Source organism: Amaranthus tricolor, chromosome 6 (genome assembly GCF_026212465.1).
Source record: "Amaranthus tricolor cultivar Red isolate AtriRed21 chromosome 6, ASM2621246v1, whole genome shotgun sequence".
Taxonomy (NCBI): domain Eukaryota; kingdom Viridiplantae; phylum Streptophyta; class Magnoliopsida; order Caryophyllales; family Amaranthaceae; genus Amaranthus; species Amaranthus tricolor.
The window spans coordinates 24,447,442-24,463,262 of record NC_080052.1 but is presented as its reverse complement, the minus strand read 5'-3'; the positions used below and the strand labels follow the sequence as shown (position 1 = coordinate 24,463,262).

General features: G+C 32.8%; 2 protein-coding genes across 2 annotated transcripts; one reads left to right on the top strand and one right to left on the bottom strand.

Annotated features, from left to right (window-relative positions):
- The first annotated feature begins 315 nt into the window (after positions 1-315).
- On the top strand, positions 316-5,217 carry LOC130816086 (probable nucleolar protein 5-2). The gene is made up of 8 exons (XM_057682669.1): positions 316-581; positions 683-724; positions 2,221-2,400; positions 2,491-2,655; positions 2,794-2,994; positions 3,292-3,789; positions 4,171-4,305; positions 4,443-5,217. The coding sequence occupies exons 1-8, from the start codon at positions 504-506 to the stop codon at positions 4,851-4,853; spliced, it is 1,710 nt and encodes a 569-aa protein (XP_057538652.1). The 5' UTR covers positions 316-503; the 3' UTR covers positions 4,854-5,217.
- A 686-nt stretch (positions 5,218-5,903) lies between these two features.
- Positions 5,904-12,984, bottom strand: LOC130816085 (uncharacterized). The gene is made up of 9 exons (XM_057682668.1): positions 12,751-12,984; positions 11,971-12,051; positions 10,346-10,466; positions 10,148-10,242; positions 8,737-8,808; positions 7,591-7,860; positions 7,340-7,448; positions 6,588-6,774; positions 5,904-6,507 (listed from the first exon to the last, which is right to left on the bottom strand). The coding sequence occupies exons 1-9, from the start codon at positions 12,772-12,774 to the stop codon at positions 6,423-6,425; spliced, it is 1,044 nt and encodes a 347-aa protein (XP_057538651.1). The 5' UTR covers positions 12,775-12,984; the 3' UTR covers positions 5,904-6,422.
- Positions 12,985-15,821: the final 2,837 nt, after the last annotated feature.

Here is a 15,821-nt window from a genome sequence, read left to right as displayed (position 1 = left end):
CCATAAAGGGTTTACTCAAAAAAAAAAAGTCATAAAGGCCTTTTTTTTCCTTTTTAATTGTAAATAAATAGAAGCTCGTCTTATAGAAGACCGTCTCACTATGAGATAGTCATATAATTAGCTCATTTCTTTAATTGATTACTTTAAGACCGTAAATAATCATTTTAAGGTTATAACTTATAAATAATCACTCTAAGACTATAAAAATAAATATTTTAAGATTGTAAGTAATCATTTTAACATTACGAGTGACTGAGATCGTGTCATTTGAGAAATGAAGTAGTGAATAAATAGGGTTGATGTAAACCCTTATTCATGGCTTCATAATCGGCTCTCTAAAACCCTCTCTAACTTTCTCCTTTCTCTAGTGGGTTCTCATTAGTCATCATCACACTACCCATCTGCTCAGCATTCTTCTTCATCTACAACCATTTTTAAATAATCTAACTATTTCCCTTCTTGAAATCTCACACTGAATAATTCGGTGAAGAATTTTTTACAAGATGTTGGCTTTGTTCGAAACCCCAGCAGGTTTTGCCCTTTTCAAACTTTTAGATGAAGAGAGACTTTCTCAAATTGAGGTTCAAACTCCAATCTTTTCTTTTCTTTTTTCCCATTTTTTGCTCACTACCTATTTTAATTTTTAACTAAAAATGCTCTTTTTTGTGATTTTGTTTTGCAGGATTTGTGGAAAGACTTCGCCTCTATTGATTCAGCTAGAAAGGTTATGATTTTACGTTATAATTATATGTATTTATGTTTATTGTAATTTGGGAATAACCCTTTTGTATTTTTGTTTATGTTTGATTGATGGGTCTTTCTATTACATGCATTTCATCATGGTGTTGTCTTTGTGCTAGATAGTGAAATTTTGGGTTTTGGATATTCTTTTAGGGTTTTGTTTTGGTGGGCTATTGATGAGGACATGTTTATATGTAGTTTTGATCAGTTTTGATGGGAAGGATTAGAATTTGTAGAAACTGACCTTAGAAAAGATCTAATTGGATTAGAGTAACATAATTCGCTAGCTAATACGCCTTTTGGTCTCACAATTCGCTCAAATATGTCCAAAAATAGCCCAAAACCGATCATAATTTGCTTTTTTCGATTCGCAATTCACAAGGATATTAGCGAATCATGTGACACTAAATTGGAACATTAGACTAAACATGGAATCATTAAGTTTTGGGTTTGTCATAATTGCCCACTTTCATCTTATGTATGAAGAAGGAACTATAATTTATACCATGTTCATGTAGATGCTGGCCCATGCTCTCTAAATTATTGATAAAAAACGATCAAGACGAGTAAATTTAAAACATAAAATCGTTCATTGAATTATAATTTTTCATGTCTTTCAGTTTGATATCCTAAAATTGACAAGATTAGTGAAGATTTGGATGATAATGGAATGAATAGCATACAACTGAAGCAAAACATACTATCAGGAATTTTGTTGAGTTTTCGAACCAGTGTCATATAATGGCAAATCTCCTCACGAATCGAAAAATGCGAATTATGGTTGGTTTGGGCTATTTTTTAGCTATTTTGAGAAAATCACGAATTCAAAAGGCGAATTAGCCAGTTATGTTACATTGAGCTTTCAGATTGGATCATTTTGTTTCTGGTTGAATGTTTGAACCTTTATATTTGCTTGATCTTTCAGATATTTATAATTTTTGTTGTATGATATGGTTAGAGAAGCCTCACATTATCATTTGTATACATTTGCAAATTAAATATGCAATTCGTGATTTGTGTTGAGTATGAATCTCTAGTTGCTGAAATATGAAGGAATTTTTTGTTATTTCCTTTTCTCTAAAAAGAGTTCCTTACTCCTTAGCTGTGAAGATTTTGATTGAATGAGGGCTATAACCCGAAATACGTTGATTTGAATATCAATTGGTTCTTTGTTTTCCCCTAATTTTTTGTTTCTATGCTTTAGGAAGCTGCAATCTTTATACAATGTTTGCACAGAATAATAGCATCATCATGTCACACACGAGCGATTTCATTAGGTTTTAGCCACTTACCTCACCTCTATGAATTATTCCTTTTTTAAAAGTTGATGTCAAATGTTTATACTTATGCTTATTCTGTTTTCTTGGAATCAATGAACGATTTGTTTTTTGTATAATTACTTGTAGCTCAAGAGTACTAATATTAGGTATGTAGTCTGATTTTATTGATCGGTGGTATTTACTCCTTAAAATGCTTCAGATAGTAAAGCTGAAAGCATTTGACAAGTTTGAAAACACATCAGAAGCATTATCAGCAGCCGCATTATTGATCGACAGCAAACCAAGCAAAGGACTGAGAAAATTCTTGAAAGCACACTGCAAGGGTGAAACATTAGCTGTTGCTGATTCTAAACTTGGAAATGCTATAAAAGAGAAACTGGTTGGTGTTTTTTTTTTTTTTTTACTAAGATGTCTTATATATCTATGGGATTATAGCAATTTCTAAAAATAGTATGGCCTTGTATTGCAGCAAATTGATTGTGTACACAATAATGCTGTGATGGAGCTGATGAGAGGGGTGAGAAGTCAGTTGACTGAACTTATTGCTGGGCTTGGAACTCAAGATCTTGCTCCAATGAGTTTGGGTTTATCTCATAGCTTGTCAAGATATAAGTTAAAGTTCAGTCCTGAAAAGGTTTGTTGAATTCATGGGCACTATGATTATTCATTAAATTTGTGTCTTTTCTTGTGAAAACATGACGTTAGGCGTATGTGATGGTAATATGTCTTCTCACATGCATGATGACATGTCTGATTTTTGTGCTTTTTGCAGGTAGACACCATGATCATTCAAGCTATTGGGTTGTTGGATGATCTTGATAAAGAGCTTAATACATATGCCATGAGGGTCCGTGAATGGTATGGGTGGCATTTTCCCGAACTTGCAAAGATTGTTCAAGACAACATACTCTATGCTAAGACCGTGAAGTTGATGGGTGATCGTGCTTATGCTGGGCAGCTAGACTTCTCTGAGGTAAACCCCCCACCCCACCCCACCCTAATGAAAACGTTTAAGCTTTGTATTCTTCATGTGTATTAGAAGGTAGTTCATAATAGACGATGGTAGCTTATCCTATGGACTATCGTGAAGTGTTGATGGCGTTGTTCCCGACTGACTTGTTTCCAGTAGCTATGTCGTCAACCATAGTAGTGTACATTAGTGCATATCGTCTGGAATATTGGTTATGATGATCGGTCGTCTTGGAGTTTTGATGTCCCGGGATCGAGATACTATTTATCTGAAGTTTCTTTCTCTTATCTCTTGTTCCAGATATTGCCCGAGGAGGTCGAGACAGAGCTTAAAGAGGCTGCCATGATTTCTATGGGAACTGAAGTCAGCGATCTTGATCTAATCAATATCAAGGAGCTTTGTGACCAAGTTTTGTCTCTAGCAGAATACAGAGCTCAGTTATACGATTATTTGAAAAGCAGAATGAACACAATTGCTCCAAATTTGACTGCTCTTGTTGGTGAGCTTGTTGGTGCTCGTCTAATTGCCCATGGTGGGAGTTTGATAAACCTTGCAAAGCAGCCCGGGAGCACTGTGCAAATTCTTGGGGCAGAGAAAGCTCTTTTTCGAGCCTTAAAGACAAAGCATGCAACTCCGAAATATGGTCTTATCTATCATGCTTCGTTGATTGGACAGGCTGCCCCTAAGCACAAGGGCAAAATTTCTCGTTCTCTTGCAGCAAAAACTGCATTAGCAATTCGTTATGATGCTCTCGGAGATAGCCCTGATAGCACTATGGGACTTGAAAATCGGGCCAAGGTAACAGTTTCAAACAAAAGAAGTTTTTTTTTGGAACTTACCGTGAATAATACAAACTTTTATTGATTTTCCACAATAATACCAACTTTTGATCAACCATGAATAAAATACCAACTGATGGGTGTGTTTTCCTAGAATAATACCAACTTTTGTTTAACCATTAATTTACGTATGTTTTTTTTGTCAAATAGCCAACTATAAGTAAAAGTTGGTATTATTCTAGGCAAACATTCCTAAGTTGGTATTATTCATAGTTAATCATATAGCAATGAAAGTTTGTATTATTGATGGTAATTTTTCCTTGTTTTTATTGAACTTGTTCTTTTTGTATTTGTTCCACTCCGGAGCTGCTTTCATACCCTTGATTTCTTTTGATAACAGCTTGAAGCACGTCTAAGGAACCTTGAAGGTAAAGAATTGGGTCGGTCTGCGGGATCAGCCAAGGGAAAGCCCCAAATAGAAGCCTACAACGAAGATCATAAAAAGGGTGCAGGGGCTCTAATTACCCCTTCAAGGGTACTACTCTCCATTTTTCTTCTTTTTCCTGGTACAAATGTTCGCTTTTTTGGAAGGGAGAAGAAAACATCATTAGGATGATCAATAGTGGTTTTTGTGGTGGTGTGATATTTTTGGAAATCTGTCGGGTTTTGCAGAGTTATAATCCAGCCTCTGATTCCATTCTCGGTAAGGATGAGAGTACGACAGAGGGAACAAAGAAGTCAAAGAAAGAAAAGGAGAAAAAGAAGTCTCCTGTTGTAGAAAATGATGATGGCGTGGATGAAAATGTTGAAGCTCAAGACAAAAAGTGTGCAAAAAAAGAGAAAAAGAAAAAGAAGCATGCTAAGAATGATGAAGACGAAGTAGAAGAAAAAGATGTCCAACAAGATGAGGAGATCACGAAAAAGGAAAAGAAGAAGAAGAAGAAGAAGCAAGCCGAGGACGAGGAAAGTGTCGAAGTTGTAGAAAAAGACAAGAAAAAGAAGAGAAAGCACGCGGATGACGAAGCAAAAGTTGTGAGTGAAAAGGAGAAGAAAAAGAAGAAAAGGAAGGTTAGCAAGGAATAGGGTAAAGATAAACAATTTTGGGCATGGTTGAAAAACCAATGGGAATGATATTCCTTTGGAAATTCCTGCTTGCTGGGCTGGGTGTTTCTTTTTGGTTGTGTATGTGTCTGTTTGTTTGTTCAAGAGTCAAGACTACTGACACTATAGTCTATAGCACAAAATCCTGTAAGTTATGTTATTTGTTGGCATAAATTATTTTTGACTAATTCTATCCAAGATCAGGATTTTCATTTAGGGAGTAGGTTGGGAATGGGAGGAAACTGTTTTGAAATATATTTCTACTCAGTGTTCTTGGATTTGTGAGCTTATTATAGCTGCTTCTACTCCAAATTCTTTTTATACTCATAATATTTGAGAATGACAATTTTATTTGAAAATCATTTAAATTTAGTATTTGATAAATTAAAAATTTTAAATTTAAATTTAGAATTTGAGAATGACTGATCGTAATTGAGACTTCACATTTAAAGTTGAACTTTTGAGTGGTGAGCTTAATATTAGAGATGTGCTCCTAATCTTAATACCTAGAATATTTAAATACTAGCGATTTATTTGGTTAGTGGTACTAAATGATGGTAATGAGAATGATTTATAGTGTAAAACTTATCAAAAGTTTCATATCATTCCCATGGTAATAAAACTTTGATTACAAAAAAGTTTTTTTGTTTATAAATTTTCATTGCTATCTCATATCACCTCTCCCAAAGGGAATGCTTTGGAATGAATTTTACGAAGAAAATGAAATAATTAAAGTTGAATAAGCATGACCATCAAGATAACGAGATTTTTCAACCAAAATTACATTAGTTTTTCATTTCCATTATCATCTTTTATCAATCACTTACCAAACGGACTGTAAAAATACTATTTATCACTCTTTTAATTTGTATTTTATTGTTACTTATGAGTTAAACATATAATTGGAATCTTATTAAATTTTACTACTATTAATTTCATGTTATTTATGATCAAGTAAAGTTAGAGATATTTAATATTAAATTAGAAATAAATCAAATAAAGTGTAAAAAATAAATGAAACAAAAATACTTAATCAAAGAGAGTACGTATTAAAATGGGGCAAACTCAACGGTCCAAATGTCACGCCTATAAGTTATAACTGTGCTTCAACTGTAAGTCTGTAACCATAATTTACATGTTTGATACTGAATGTACGCTGCATAAACCCATGGATTACAGTTTGCAAAACGTCCCAAAAAAGGGAAACGTGAAGTTTAACAGATCCCGCTGGAGACAAACAATACAAGAACTTTTACATCATACAGTACACTTATGATTGTAGCGTCCTTCGTTCACCATCGGGGGCAAACATCCCACAATATGAAAACAAATGGCGGGGATGAAAATTAGACACCAAAAGGGGAAAAATTATGACACTATTCTAGAAGGATTAAGGGACATGCAGTAACAGTTAAAAGAACAAAAAGAAGAAAGGAACAGCCTCAGCAATGACTACAAATCAGAAGAATCAAACAACGAAGACTCGTATAAGGCAGGATGGTATAGACTTTCTTGGCTGCTTCTGATCAATATTTTTTATACAGCAAACCACTATTGCTCATCATTAGTCAGCTCCTGGCCTAGGCTACCTTGAGCAAGTCTGTAGTAGAGGATACCCATTGTTGCCATGCACGCCCTGCAAAATCACAAGCAGGTACTTATGAAGAATAGAGAACGTTGCAGATAAAAGATGACAAAAGTGAAAGCCGACATTACATTATGGCTATTAACAGTAGAATTTTTCTTGGATCCATTCTTGAAGATTTTTGATGTCGAACACGACCTTCAGTACCATCATCACCATTTAATAAGTCCTTACGAGGTGGTGCAGTTACTGGCAAGGTTGGTAAAGCACTGGACCAGAAAGGAAGCAATGCTCTGAGGAACTTATGACGGAAAGGACCTGTAATTGTAAATGGCCAAGTCAGTTTACAGAAAATTACCTTTGGTCCCTAACTCTCAATAAGATATTAGATACTCATGTAGTTTATTTAATTTCCACGACAGTAGGAACATTAATTTGACAATAGCACCGAATGAAAATTAAGGCCTTGCGATGATAACATCTTGCATTTTAACATGAATGAGAGCATAAACAAAATTCCCCTACATAAAAGTTAGCTTTTAGACAATCTCCGGTATTTTAACATCAATGAGGATATACCATGATTTGTTTTGGTAGTATAAGGTTCACTCATTAAGCCAATGACAAAAACAAATTGTAGATTGGTAGGTATTTTAAGCTATGATTAACACAAAGATTGAGGAAATAATGGACATTTATCCCTCAATGTGGTAAATAATATAAAATGGGAAATATCACTGAAACTTAGCCACATAGTCCGTGTTAAGTTTCATCAATATAATTTGACAAAAAATAATGATCATTACACGATCTTGAAATCATGGGAAACTATAAATTACTATGTTTAAGAAGCAATATTTTTGCAAAACTCCTTAGCCCTCACCTCTTCGAGTGTATTTCTTCTTGTTCCCATCTTCATCATCAGCAAAATATGAAATTTCAGAGTTCTGCCTTTCAACATGAATTGTACCTTTTCGAGTTGTAGCTCCGGCCTGTGTACATCAAGTAAGACACTGATTTATGATAATTGTTAGAAGAAAAAAAGACTACATCTCGATAAAAGGAACAAGATGGCGAAATCAAATATCTTAACAATGACAGCACATCACACTTCAAATGCAGTCTAAATCTTACACTTGCAGGACTTCCAGCTTTTATATAATTAGGTTCATGATTAGCTGAGAGGGAACTAGAAGGGGAACCATCTATCTCCACTATCTCATGTGAGGTAGCTCTAGATGAGCTAATTCCAGCCCCAGGCGTCGCTTCATTTTTCATTCCTTCGGTGACACCAGCTCCTGGTAATCGCTTCAAGGGATCTGAAGAAATGGCAAGAGGAGGACCACGATCTGGTGTCGTCATAGAAACAGGATGGCTTCCAAAAACATTTTTTTCAAGACCAGTCTACAACAATACAATCAATCACTGAATACTCGGGAAAATAGAATGAAGCTTAAATTATGAAAAACTGAGAAAACAGCAACTAAAAGAACATGTACAGATATAATGACATAAATAATTCAATTGAGAATCCATTACAAAGTTCATTTAAAAATTTTCAGTCTTCACACTTCATTCAGAGTAGTTGTGCCTGTGGATAGTTGATTATATGAACATAATATAGTTTGATTGATTGGATGATTTAAGGATAGTACCAGCTTTTCTTCAAATAGATTACCATTAATTTTGAAAGTCTTTATTAGAATACTCCAGCAACCTCTTCATTAGATTCCTTGCCGCCCAACTTCCACCATATCCTAAAGGTGCATTGTAATGAACTCTAATTGAAGACAGAATGGATGGTCTAGACTCGAAAAAATATTAAATAATCTCAATACAAGAAAATCTCAATTTCATCTTTAGTTACACAATGTTATTTGCGGCAAATTAACCTAAATAACAATAAAAGAGATTTGTTACCTTTAAGGGATTATGATCTCTTTTTCCGGACAAGTAAAACAGCATAAATCTCAAATTATGTTTTCCAGAAGGTATTTCCTTTAGCAAATAACTAAACAACTATAAATATATAAATGAAAGAAGTAACAATTAGATAGCAATTCATTTTCAGTGGAAGATAGCAAACACTCTCATAGGCATTCCATTAGGGACAGAATAAGTACAACATCAACCAAAAAAGATGTTTAAATATCAACCAAAAATGATGTTCAACAATCATGGTTCAACCAACCAAGGGTGAGAAAACAATTTCTTCATCAACTTTCCTAGTTCTTAGCATAGAAATAAAGAAGTTATGAAGCAGCTTTTTTAGAAACTTACTTGCGCAATTGCCTCCTTGAGCTTTGAATGAAGGCGTGAACCTGAATCTTTGAAGTTTTTAGGAGGCCATATCTACACCCATAAACGAGTGAAATCAAGAATGACCTTTTAAAAAGAATTTCAAAAGTTGTAAAAACAACAATCAAAACACAACATATACATATTATAACAAAACTTTAATGTTACAATTCAACAGGTTAAACATTCGACTCCATATAGATTCTCACCCATCAAAACATGTTCGTTTCAACTAATGTATAACACAAATACTCACTATGGACATTCTAAGGCGTATAATCCTTTCAATATGTAAAAAACTTGAGAATAGGGGTTTGATTCTCACCACCTAGGGGAAGAATTAATTCCTCCTCTCCCTCTTGCCAGTAGTTGATTCTTTATAAAAAAAATAGTAAAATACTTTAAACCAACAAAGACAACATAGTGAAAATGTTTAACTCAAGATGAGGAGTGGAAGAAAAATCAAACAAGACAAAGTCATGTCCTGAAAATCCTACATTTATAAGAAATAAATGCCATGTCACTAAAATTCTACTCCCTCCGTGCCCATCATTTTTCACTAGTTTACAAAAGTTGGATAATAAGTTCGTAGTTGGTGAAAAAGACAAAAAAACAAGTGGGTGAAAGAATAAGTGGGTGATATTAAAATAGAGAACGAATTTGTGGATGAAATTTAAAAAAGAGAATTTGGAAAACATTACTAATTGAGCTAAGTGAAACAAACCAGAATGGAAAGTAGTACGAAATCATAGCGACATAGGAAGTAAATTTGAACTAGAGCTTTTAAATGTCCCTAGAATCCTATATTTATAAGAAATTAATGATTGACTTTTGCAAATCGAGTCAAATAATGCAAAACCTTGGTTTGTTAACAAAAATCAAAGAATACATTACATTTTCCCTCCAAAAGCCAACCCATATCCCCCCAGGTGCACATGTAGCTGGGCTGTGACAATTTGAGTCTACACCAGGTGATGGGTGACTGGAAGAGTCTGAATATCATAGCATTGCAGAGCAATAGCTCTCCCTGAAGGCCCAAACTTTCCACTTACCTCCCATTTTGGATAGCTACAAGCCTACAACCTAAAATATGAACCTTTTTCCCAAAAAAAGAATCAAACCCAAACGCAAGATTGAATAGCAAAAGGGGATTCATTCTTCTGTTATCGTCCTTAGATCTTCTGCAAGTTGCACTTGACAATTTCTTTGACCCTTCCACAGAAAAAAAGTTAGCCATGCTATGTTAAAATGTTTTTAAATGTAATCTACTATCAAATGGTAAAATCATAACTTAACTTAAGCGTTTATAATTTATCCAACAGTTTTAACAATTAAGAAAAGGTAAGAGAAAGGTGCTGATGGGAGAATTCAAAAGAATGTAAATAAGACTCACACAAGTTGAACATGCAGGGCAAACGTATCCAGCTGGAGCAGTGTGCGAGGGAAAACTTTTTATGTGTGAAACCAAGCAGTTCGTATGAATAACATCTGAGAAATAGATTATTATATTATTCTTTTTTAACATGTAACTATATAAGAAACTCAAATCGAAAAAATGTATCAATTAACATAATTTACAATAGAAACGTACGCAAGCAGCCAAGGCGCGTGGTTTGAGGATCAGCTCCTTCTTCTAAAATAGCATTACATTTACAGCAACAAGGAGGCCAATCATATTCTCCATCTATTACCCACTCTGAGTAAGTGCGGACCTACATTAAGCAGACACCCACAACTAAGACAACATAATGTCTTCGCCTTCAAAATATGTTTGTCATATGGAAAAAAACATTAACTCAAAGCAAGTTGAACAATTAACAATATAGCAATGTGATTAGTAATCTTATAGCATTGAGTATAAAACCAGTTTCTCCAGCAAAGGAAAGTTGGCAGAAACATGCTGTTGAATATAATCTCTTACAGATGCGTTACATTTAATATATATTCAAAATAACATGAAAAAAATGAGCAACACCACAACTAGTAAACACTGACTTGTACAGATTACAACAGTAACAAAATATTAAGCTTTATTTTAGAAATCCCACCTTGGCGCACCTTAGGATGGGTGATGGAATGGGCGCCTTAGATCAGTTTTTAATTTTAGCCTCATAAGAGGATTATTTGAAGGAAACACCCATCATGTATGCTTTATTAATGTGGTTTGACTAGTTTTAAAATTTGGTTAGATTTCGTTTGTACATATTTTTCAATTGTATTTGGTTTTCGATTAGGATTTGGTGCTAGTCATTACAAAACCGGAAAAAAAAAAATGAAAGTACTATAGAATTAAAAGTATGAAGCTCAAGAGAAACATTGGGCCAGCCCAAGCGCCCCTTTTCAGAAGAAAAAAAAATTAAATAAATAAATAATAATAATAATAAACTAAATAAAATTGAAAACCCTAACCACACTCATTTATCATTTCTTCCTAATCTTCAAAAACATGTCTTGCCTCCTTCCCCTCTATTTTGTTAAAGAACATTATCTTATTCTATAGATTTGGTGTTAATGGCTCACTTAATCCCAATAACATTGTTATTGATGATTGAGGGATAGTCCTTGCTCATTGTTGTAATGTTTTGATGTTGTTGAGATTTTATTTCATTATAATCACTAAATGGCAATGTAATGCTTGTTCAGGTACGCAAAAGAGGGATTGGATTTTTGGTGTTCCCTGATCTCAAATTGGATGGTGATTCCTAATTTATAGTTGTAGATGGTGTTGCTAATGTTTTTGTGAACACGGAGACTAAAGTCTAATCTATGTTTCTGTTATTGATGAAGTCTCTTTGTTGTGGACGAATCTAAATCTATTTGTATTGAACTATTTCCAAATGCTTAGCTATTTGTATTAAACAATTTCCAGAATATTAGTAATTATATATTATGATTTTAAAATTTTGGCTTAGTTTGGATTTTCGGTGCAATTCAGTTACATCGGTTCGATTTGGTTTGGAAAACCATAATTCGGTTTGGTTCAATTTGGATTAAAATATATGATTTCTATTTGGACCGAAAAATTCAAAACCGAACTATTTCGATTTAATTTGGTTTTGTATCAAATCTAAACCATACACCAAATTTACGCCCCTATTCACTATAGGGTATAATTGTTCATAAACATAATATGAAGCAAAGGAAAAATTAATTTCTCAAAATAGACGGTATCAGAAAAAATAGCCAACACCATGCAAAAATAGAAGGAATATTTACCACACAGATTTTGTGTTCCGGGAAGCATATGCATTCTCCACAAACAGGAGTCTTGTGCACGAAACAGTACAATTTAGTAGCCTGAAAATAACCCAAAGTATGCCTCTATGAGCATTAGCCTTATTCATATAGAACAACATGTCATTATCCAATGTCAAGTGCTCCCGCCTAGTCGGTGTTTAGGAGGCCAAACTTAATTAACATTACTCTTGTAAAAACAAGGAGATTATTTCCGATTGAACCTTATTGCCAACATCATCCGCAAGTTCACTAAATTAGGAAATATTGAGTATTTTATTATAGTCTTTTATAATCTGAAAGCAAAAAGTTATAAAAATTTGGCTCCATGGAGAATGTAGAAGTCAAGATTATACAATACCATATCCTAACACTAAGCTAAAGCCAAACACAAGTTTCAGCTCAACAGAAAGAACTAAAAATGTATCATCCCTCTCGAATCCAGTTTGAAACTAAATACAAATCGCAATAAGTCTTCCTAACACTAAGTCCAACAATATATTTGATCCCTTTCAGAGATGGAATTCCCTCACAGACTTGTTAATTAAATAATAACAAACCATTTCCAATTTTAAGCATTAATTTAGAGATCCCTTAACCGAAAAAAAAAAAAAAACTACTTAGATCTGAAACATTACGATCATCCAATCAAACTGATAGTATTCACGATGAGAGCTACAAATTAGACATACGATCACAAATATCTGCGAAATTATACAAAAATTTATCGAGAAAAAAAAAAGAAAGAGAGAGCAAACTCACTTTGCGGCATTTGCAGACCACCATTGCTGGACTACTTGCGAACTTTTCAGAAAAAGATGTGGATTTGAGACTGATAAGAGGGGAAAATTAGGGTTTAGAGGAATAAATGTGATTGGGAGGGAGGAGAATGAAAATTTGATCGGATCATCACACAAATCACAATGCTTAGATTGTCTTCCTACACAAATCACAATTGGGAAAAATTTTAATAACTCTTCCTATTTTCTTTAATTTTGTTACGATTTTTTTAAAATAAAATAAAATAATCTCATATCATTCAATTTAACAAAAAGACTCTTGTATGAAATTATTTTTACCAAATTTAATATCAACTTAATATATTATTAATATATCTTTGATATGTTCATTTAAATTTTCTTGAAATATTATAATAGTTTTGAATTTAAAAACTGCATAAGATTTTCAATTAAAGTTCCTAAAAATATATATTTATATTTTACGTGTGTTGAAGTATTTCGTAATTTATAAAGTTTTTCATTAAAATTTTTGACCAGCCTTTGTTCGCTGTTACTACTAGCGAACAAACTTAAGGCTTTTTTTATGTTTAAAATTACAAAAATAGAAAATGTGAATGCATAAAACATAAGGTATATATTAAACATAATAAGTATATATATATACATATATAACAAAATATATACAAATGTATATACATATAAAACACAAGGTATATAATAAACATAAAAATATATATACATATATAACAAAATATATACAAATGTCAATATTGTCCAAATGTTCAAAATATACAATAGCATGTACACCTATACATAAGACACCACCAACTCCGTGTATCTCTCGACCAGATATAAGATAGTCAGATATATATTAAAATATTTGAAAAAAAAAACAAAATTGAAATAAAAAAATAAAATTTAATTTTTATCGCCACCTTTTATACATCAAGATTCCCAAATTGTCCTTAACTCATTTCATTATTTTTTCTCTATAACTTAATTATAAAATAAACACTATCAATTGAAATTCAACATTAAAACAATATGAATAATGAATTCAACCCCAAAAATGCCGAGGTAAGCATTGATTTCAAGTTTTTAGTTAAAACATCGAAATTTTTATGAAAAAAAATTAAAAATTACAAGTCACACAATTTGTGCGGCTTTCAATTTTTCGATAAAAATTAATTTTCTAATAATTTTTAAATATTTTATTTATTTTAAAATATTTTTTAAAAAATATGCAGGATAACTTGGAAGATTTTGGTGACGAAATAGATTATTCAACGAGATTTATTACGAATATACAATTCAAATCAATAAATGAATTGCAAGCTTGGACAAACTAGATATCTAGTAAGTATTATTGGTTTTCATTCCAATCGTACGTCTTATAAGTAAAAGGAGTGTCATTCTACTGTGAGTCTATATTTATGCTACCATTGATACTGTAGGTTTAGAGCTCGGTTGTCGATTTGTGATTGTCATGACTTATATAACACAACTCGACCAGGATTCAAAAGTAAAGCATGTGATTGTCGATTTGTGCTAATTGAAAATTATTGCAAACTTTTTTTTAAGAAATCATCGCAAAACTTTGAGAAGAGTCATATAAAGTGAAAGTGTGCCATGGTGATAAAATAAGACACAACCATCAATTTACAATGTATCGAAATTGTCGCATCAAAGTAAGTAGGTTGCGAACCAACATTCAAGATCATATCAAATAGCTTAGTGCAACTAGTATGCAACATGTCTTTATCACGACATTAGTCAAACATATTATCATGAGGCTTATGCAAGTATGAATCAAATATATAACCTCAAGAAAGCTATTACATGTGAAGAGATATAATGGCAAGCCTCCTATGTAACACCGTCTAAATATAACAACATAGCACAATCGTTTAGTTTACACGAATATGAATGATGATGGACAATAGACTCGTCTACATGGCTTCAGATTGTCTTGATCAATACCACATACAAAACCAACAAGAAGATGTGACTTTGTAACACCTCGTAATTTATTACATTAATAATATATTTTAAATAATTTGAAAAAATATTTTTAATGTATTTATTATCGAATAATTGAATTAGCCTTTAAATATATACATTTATTCTTTTTCTTGTATTTAAGTAGTCAATTATTATTATTATTAATGTTATTATTAAAATAAATTAAAGTTAAGTATAGGCTAGGGTTATTTTTCTTATTAGGTCTTTTAGATGATATACCCAAGTAATAAGTAAAGTTTTAAAATATAATTACTCCCTCAAACAACCCATCCTCACATTTTTGTAGTCAATCATACACTAGGCTCTTTGATGAGGCATCAAGACCATTACAAGTACAAGGCCCCATTTATGTGCACACAAACCTTCTCCATATCCCCGTGCAACAGTCCAATCAATAGGCTCTCCCACAGTCCCCTAATATTGACTATATCTCTTCTCCTCATCACTAGACCTCGAGAAACTATGTGTACTGATTGGGTCATCCATAAGTGTATGCACATGTTTGAAGGTGTTAGATCTTGAATTTTTGAAGTTGTTAAGCAAAAAAAAAAAATTAATTAAATAAATTAAGATTCAAACTATTTTCAAAAGTAAGCGTGAAAATCCCAAACCTATGGTTTGGAGCTGTTCGCAGTTAGTAACTGCGAAAATGTCAAAAAAGACAAAATAGTTGTTCGCAGTTACTAACTGCGAACAACTATTTGTCATGTTTTGACCTGTTCGCAGTTAGTACTGCGAACAACATGCTGCACAAAAACAGGTCAAAATAGCTGTTCGCAGTTAGTAACTGCAAACAACTATTTTGTCTTTTTTGACCTGTTCGCAGTCACTAACTGCAAATAGCTCCAAACCATAGGTTTGAGATTTTCACGCTTACTTTTGAAAATAGTTTGAATCTTAATTTATTTAATTAATTTTTTTTTTTGCTTAACAACTTCAAAATTTCTTAGATCTTTGAGCCTGCTGTTGTATGACTTTATGCTCTCGCCTTACACAAAAGGCAGACCATATAACATCCCTCTTATGAGGATCACATTTAAGAAGTGTAGATCTAAACTTATTGCCATACAA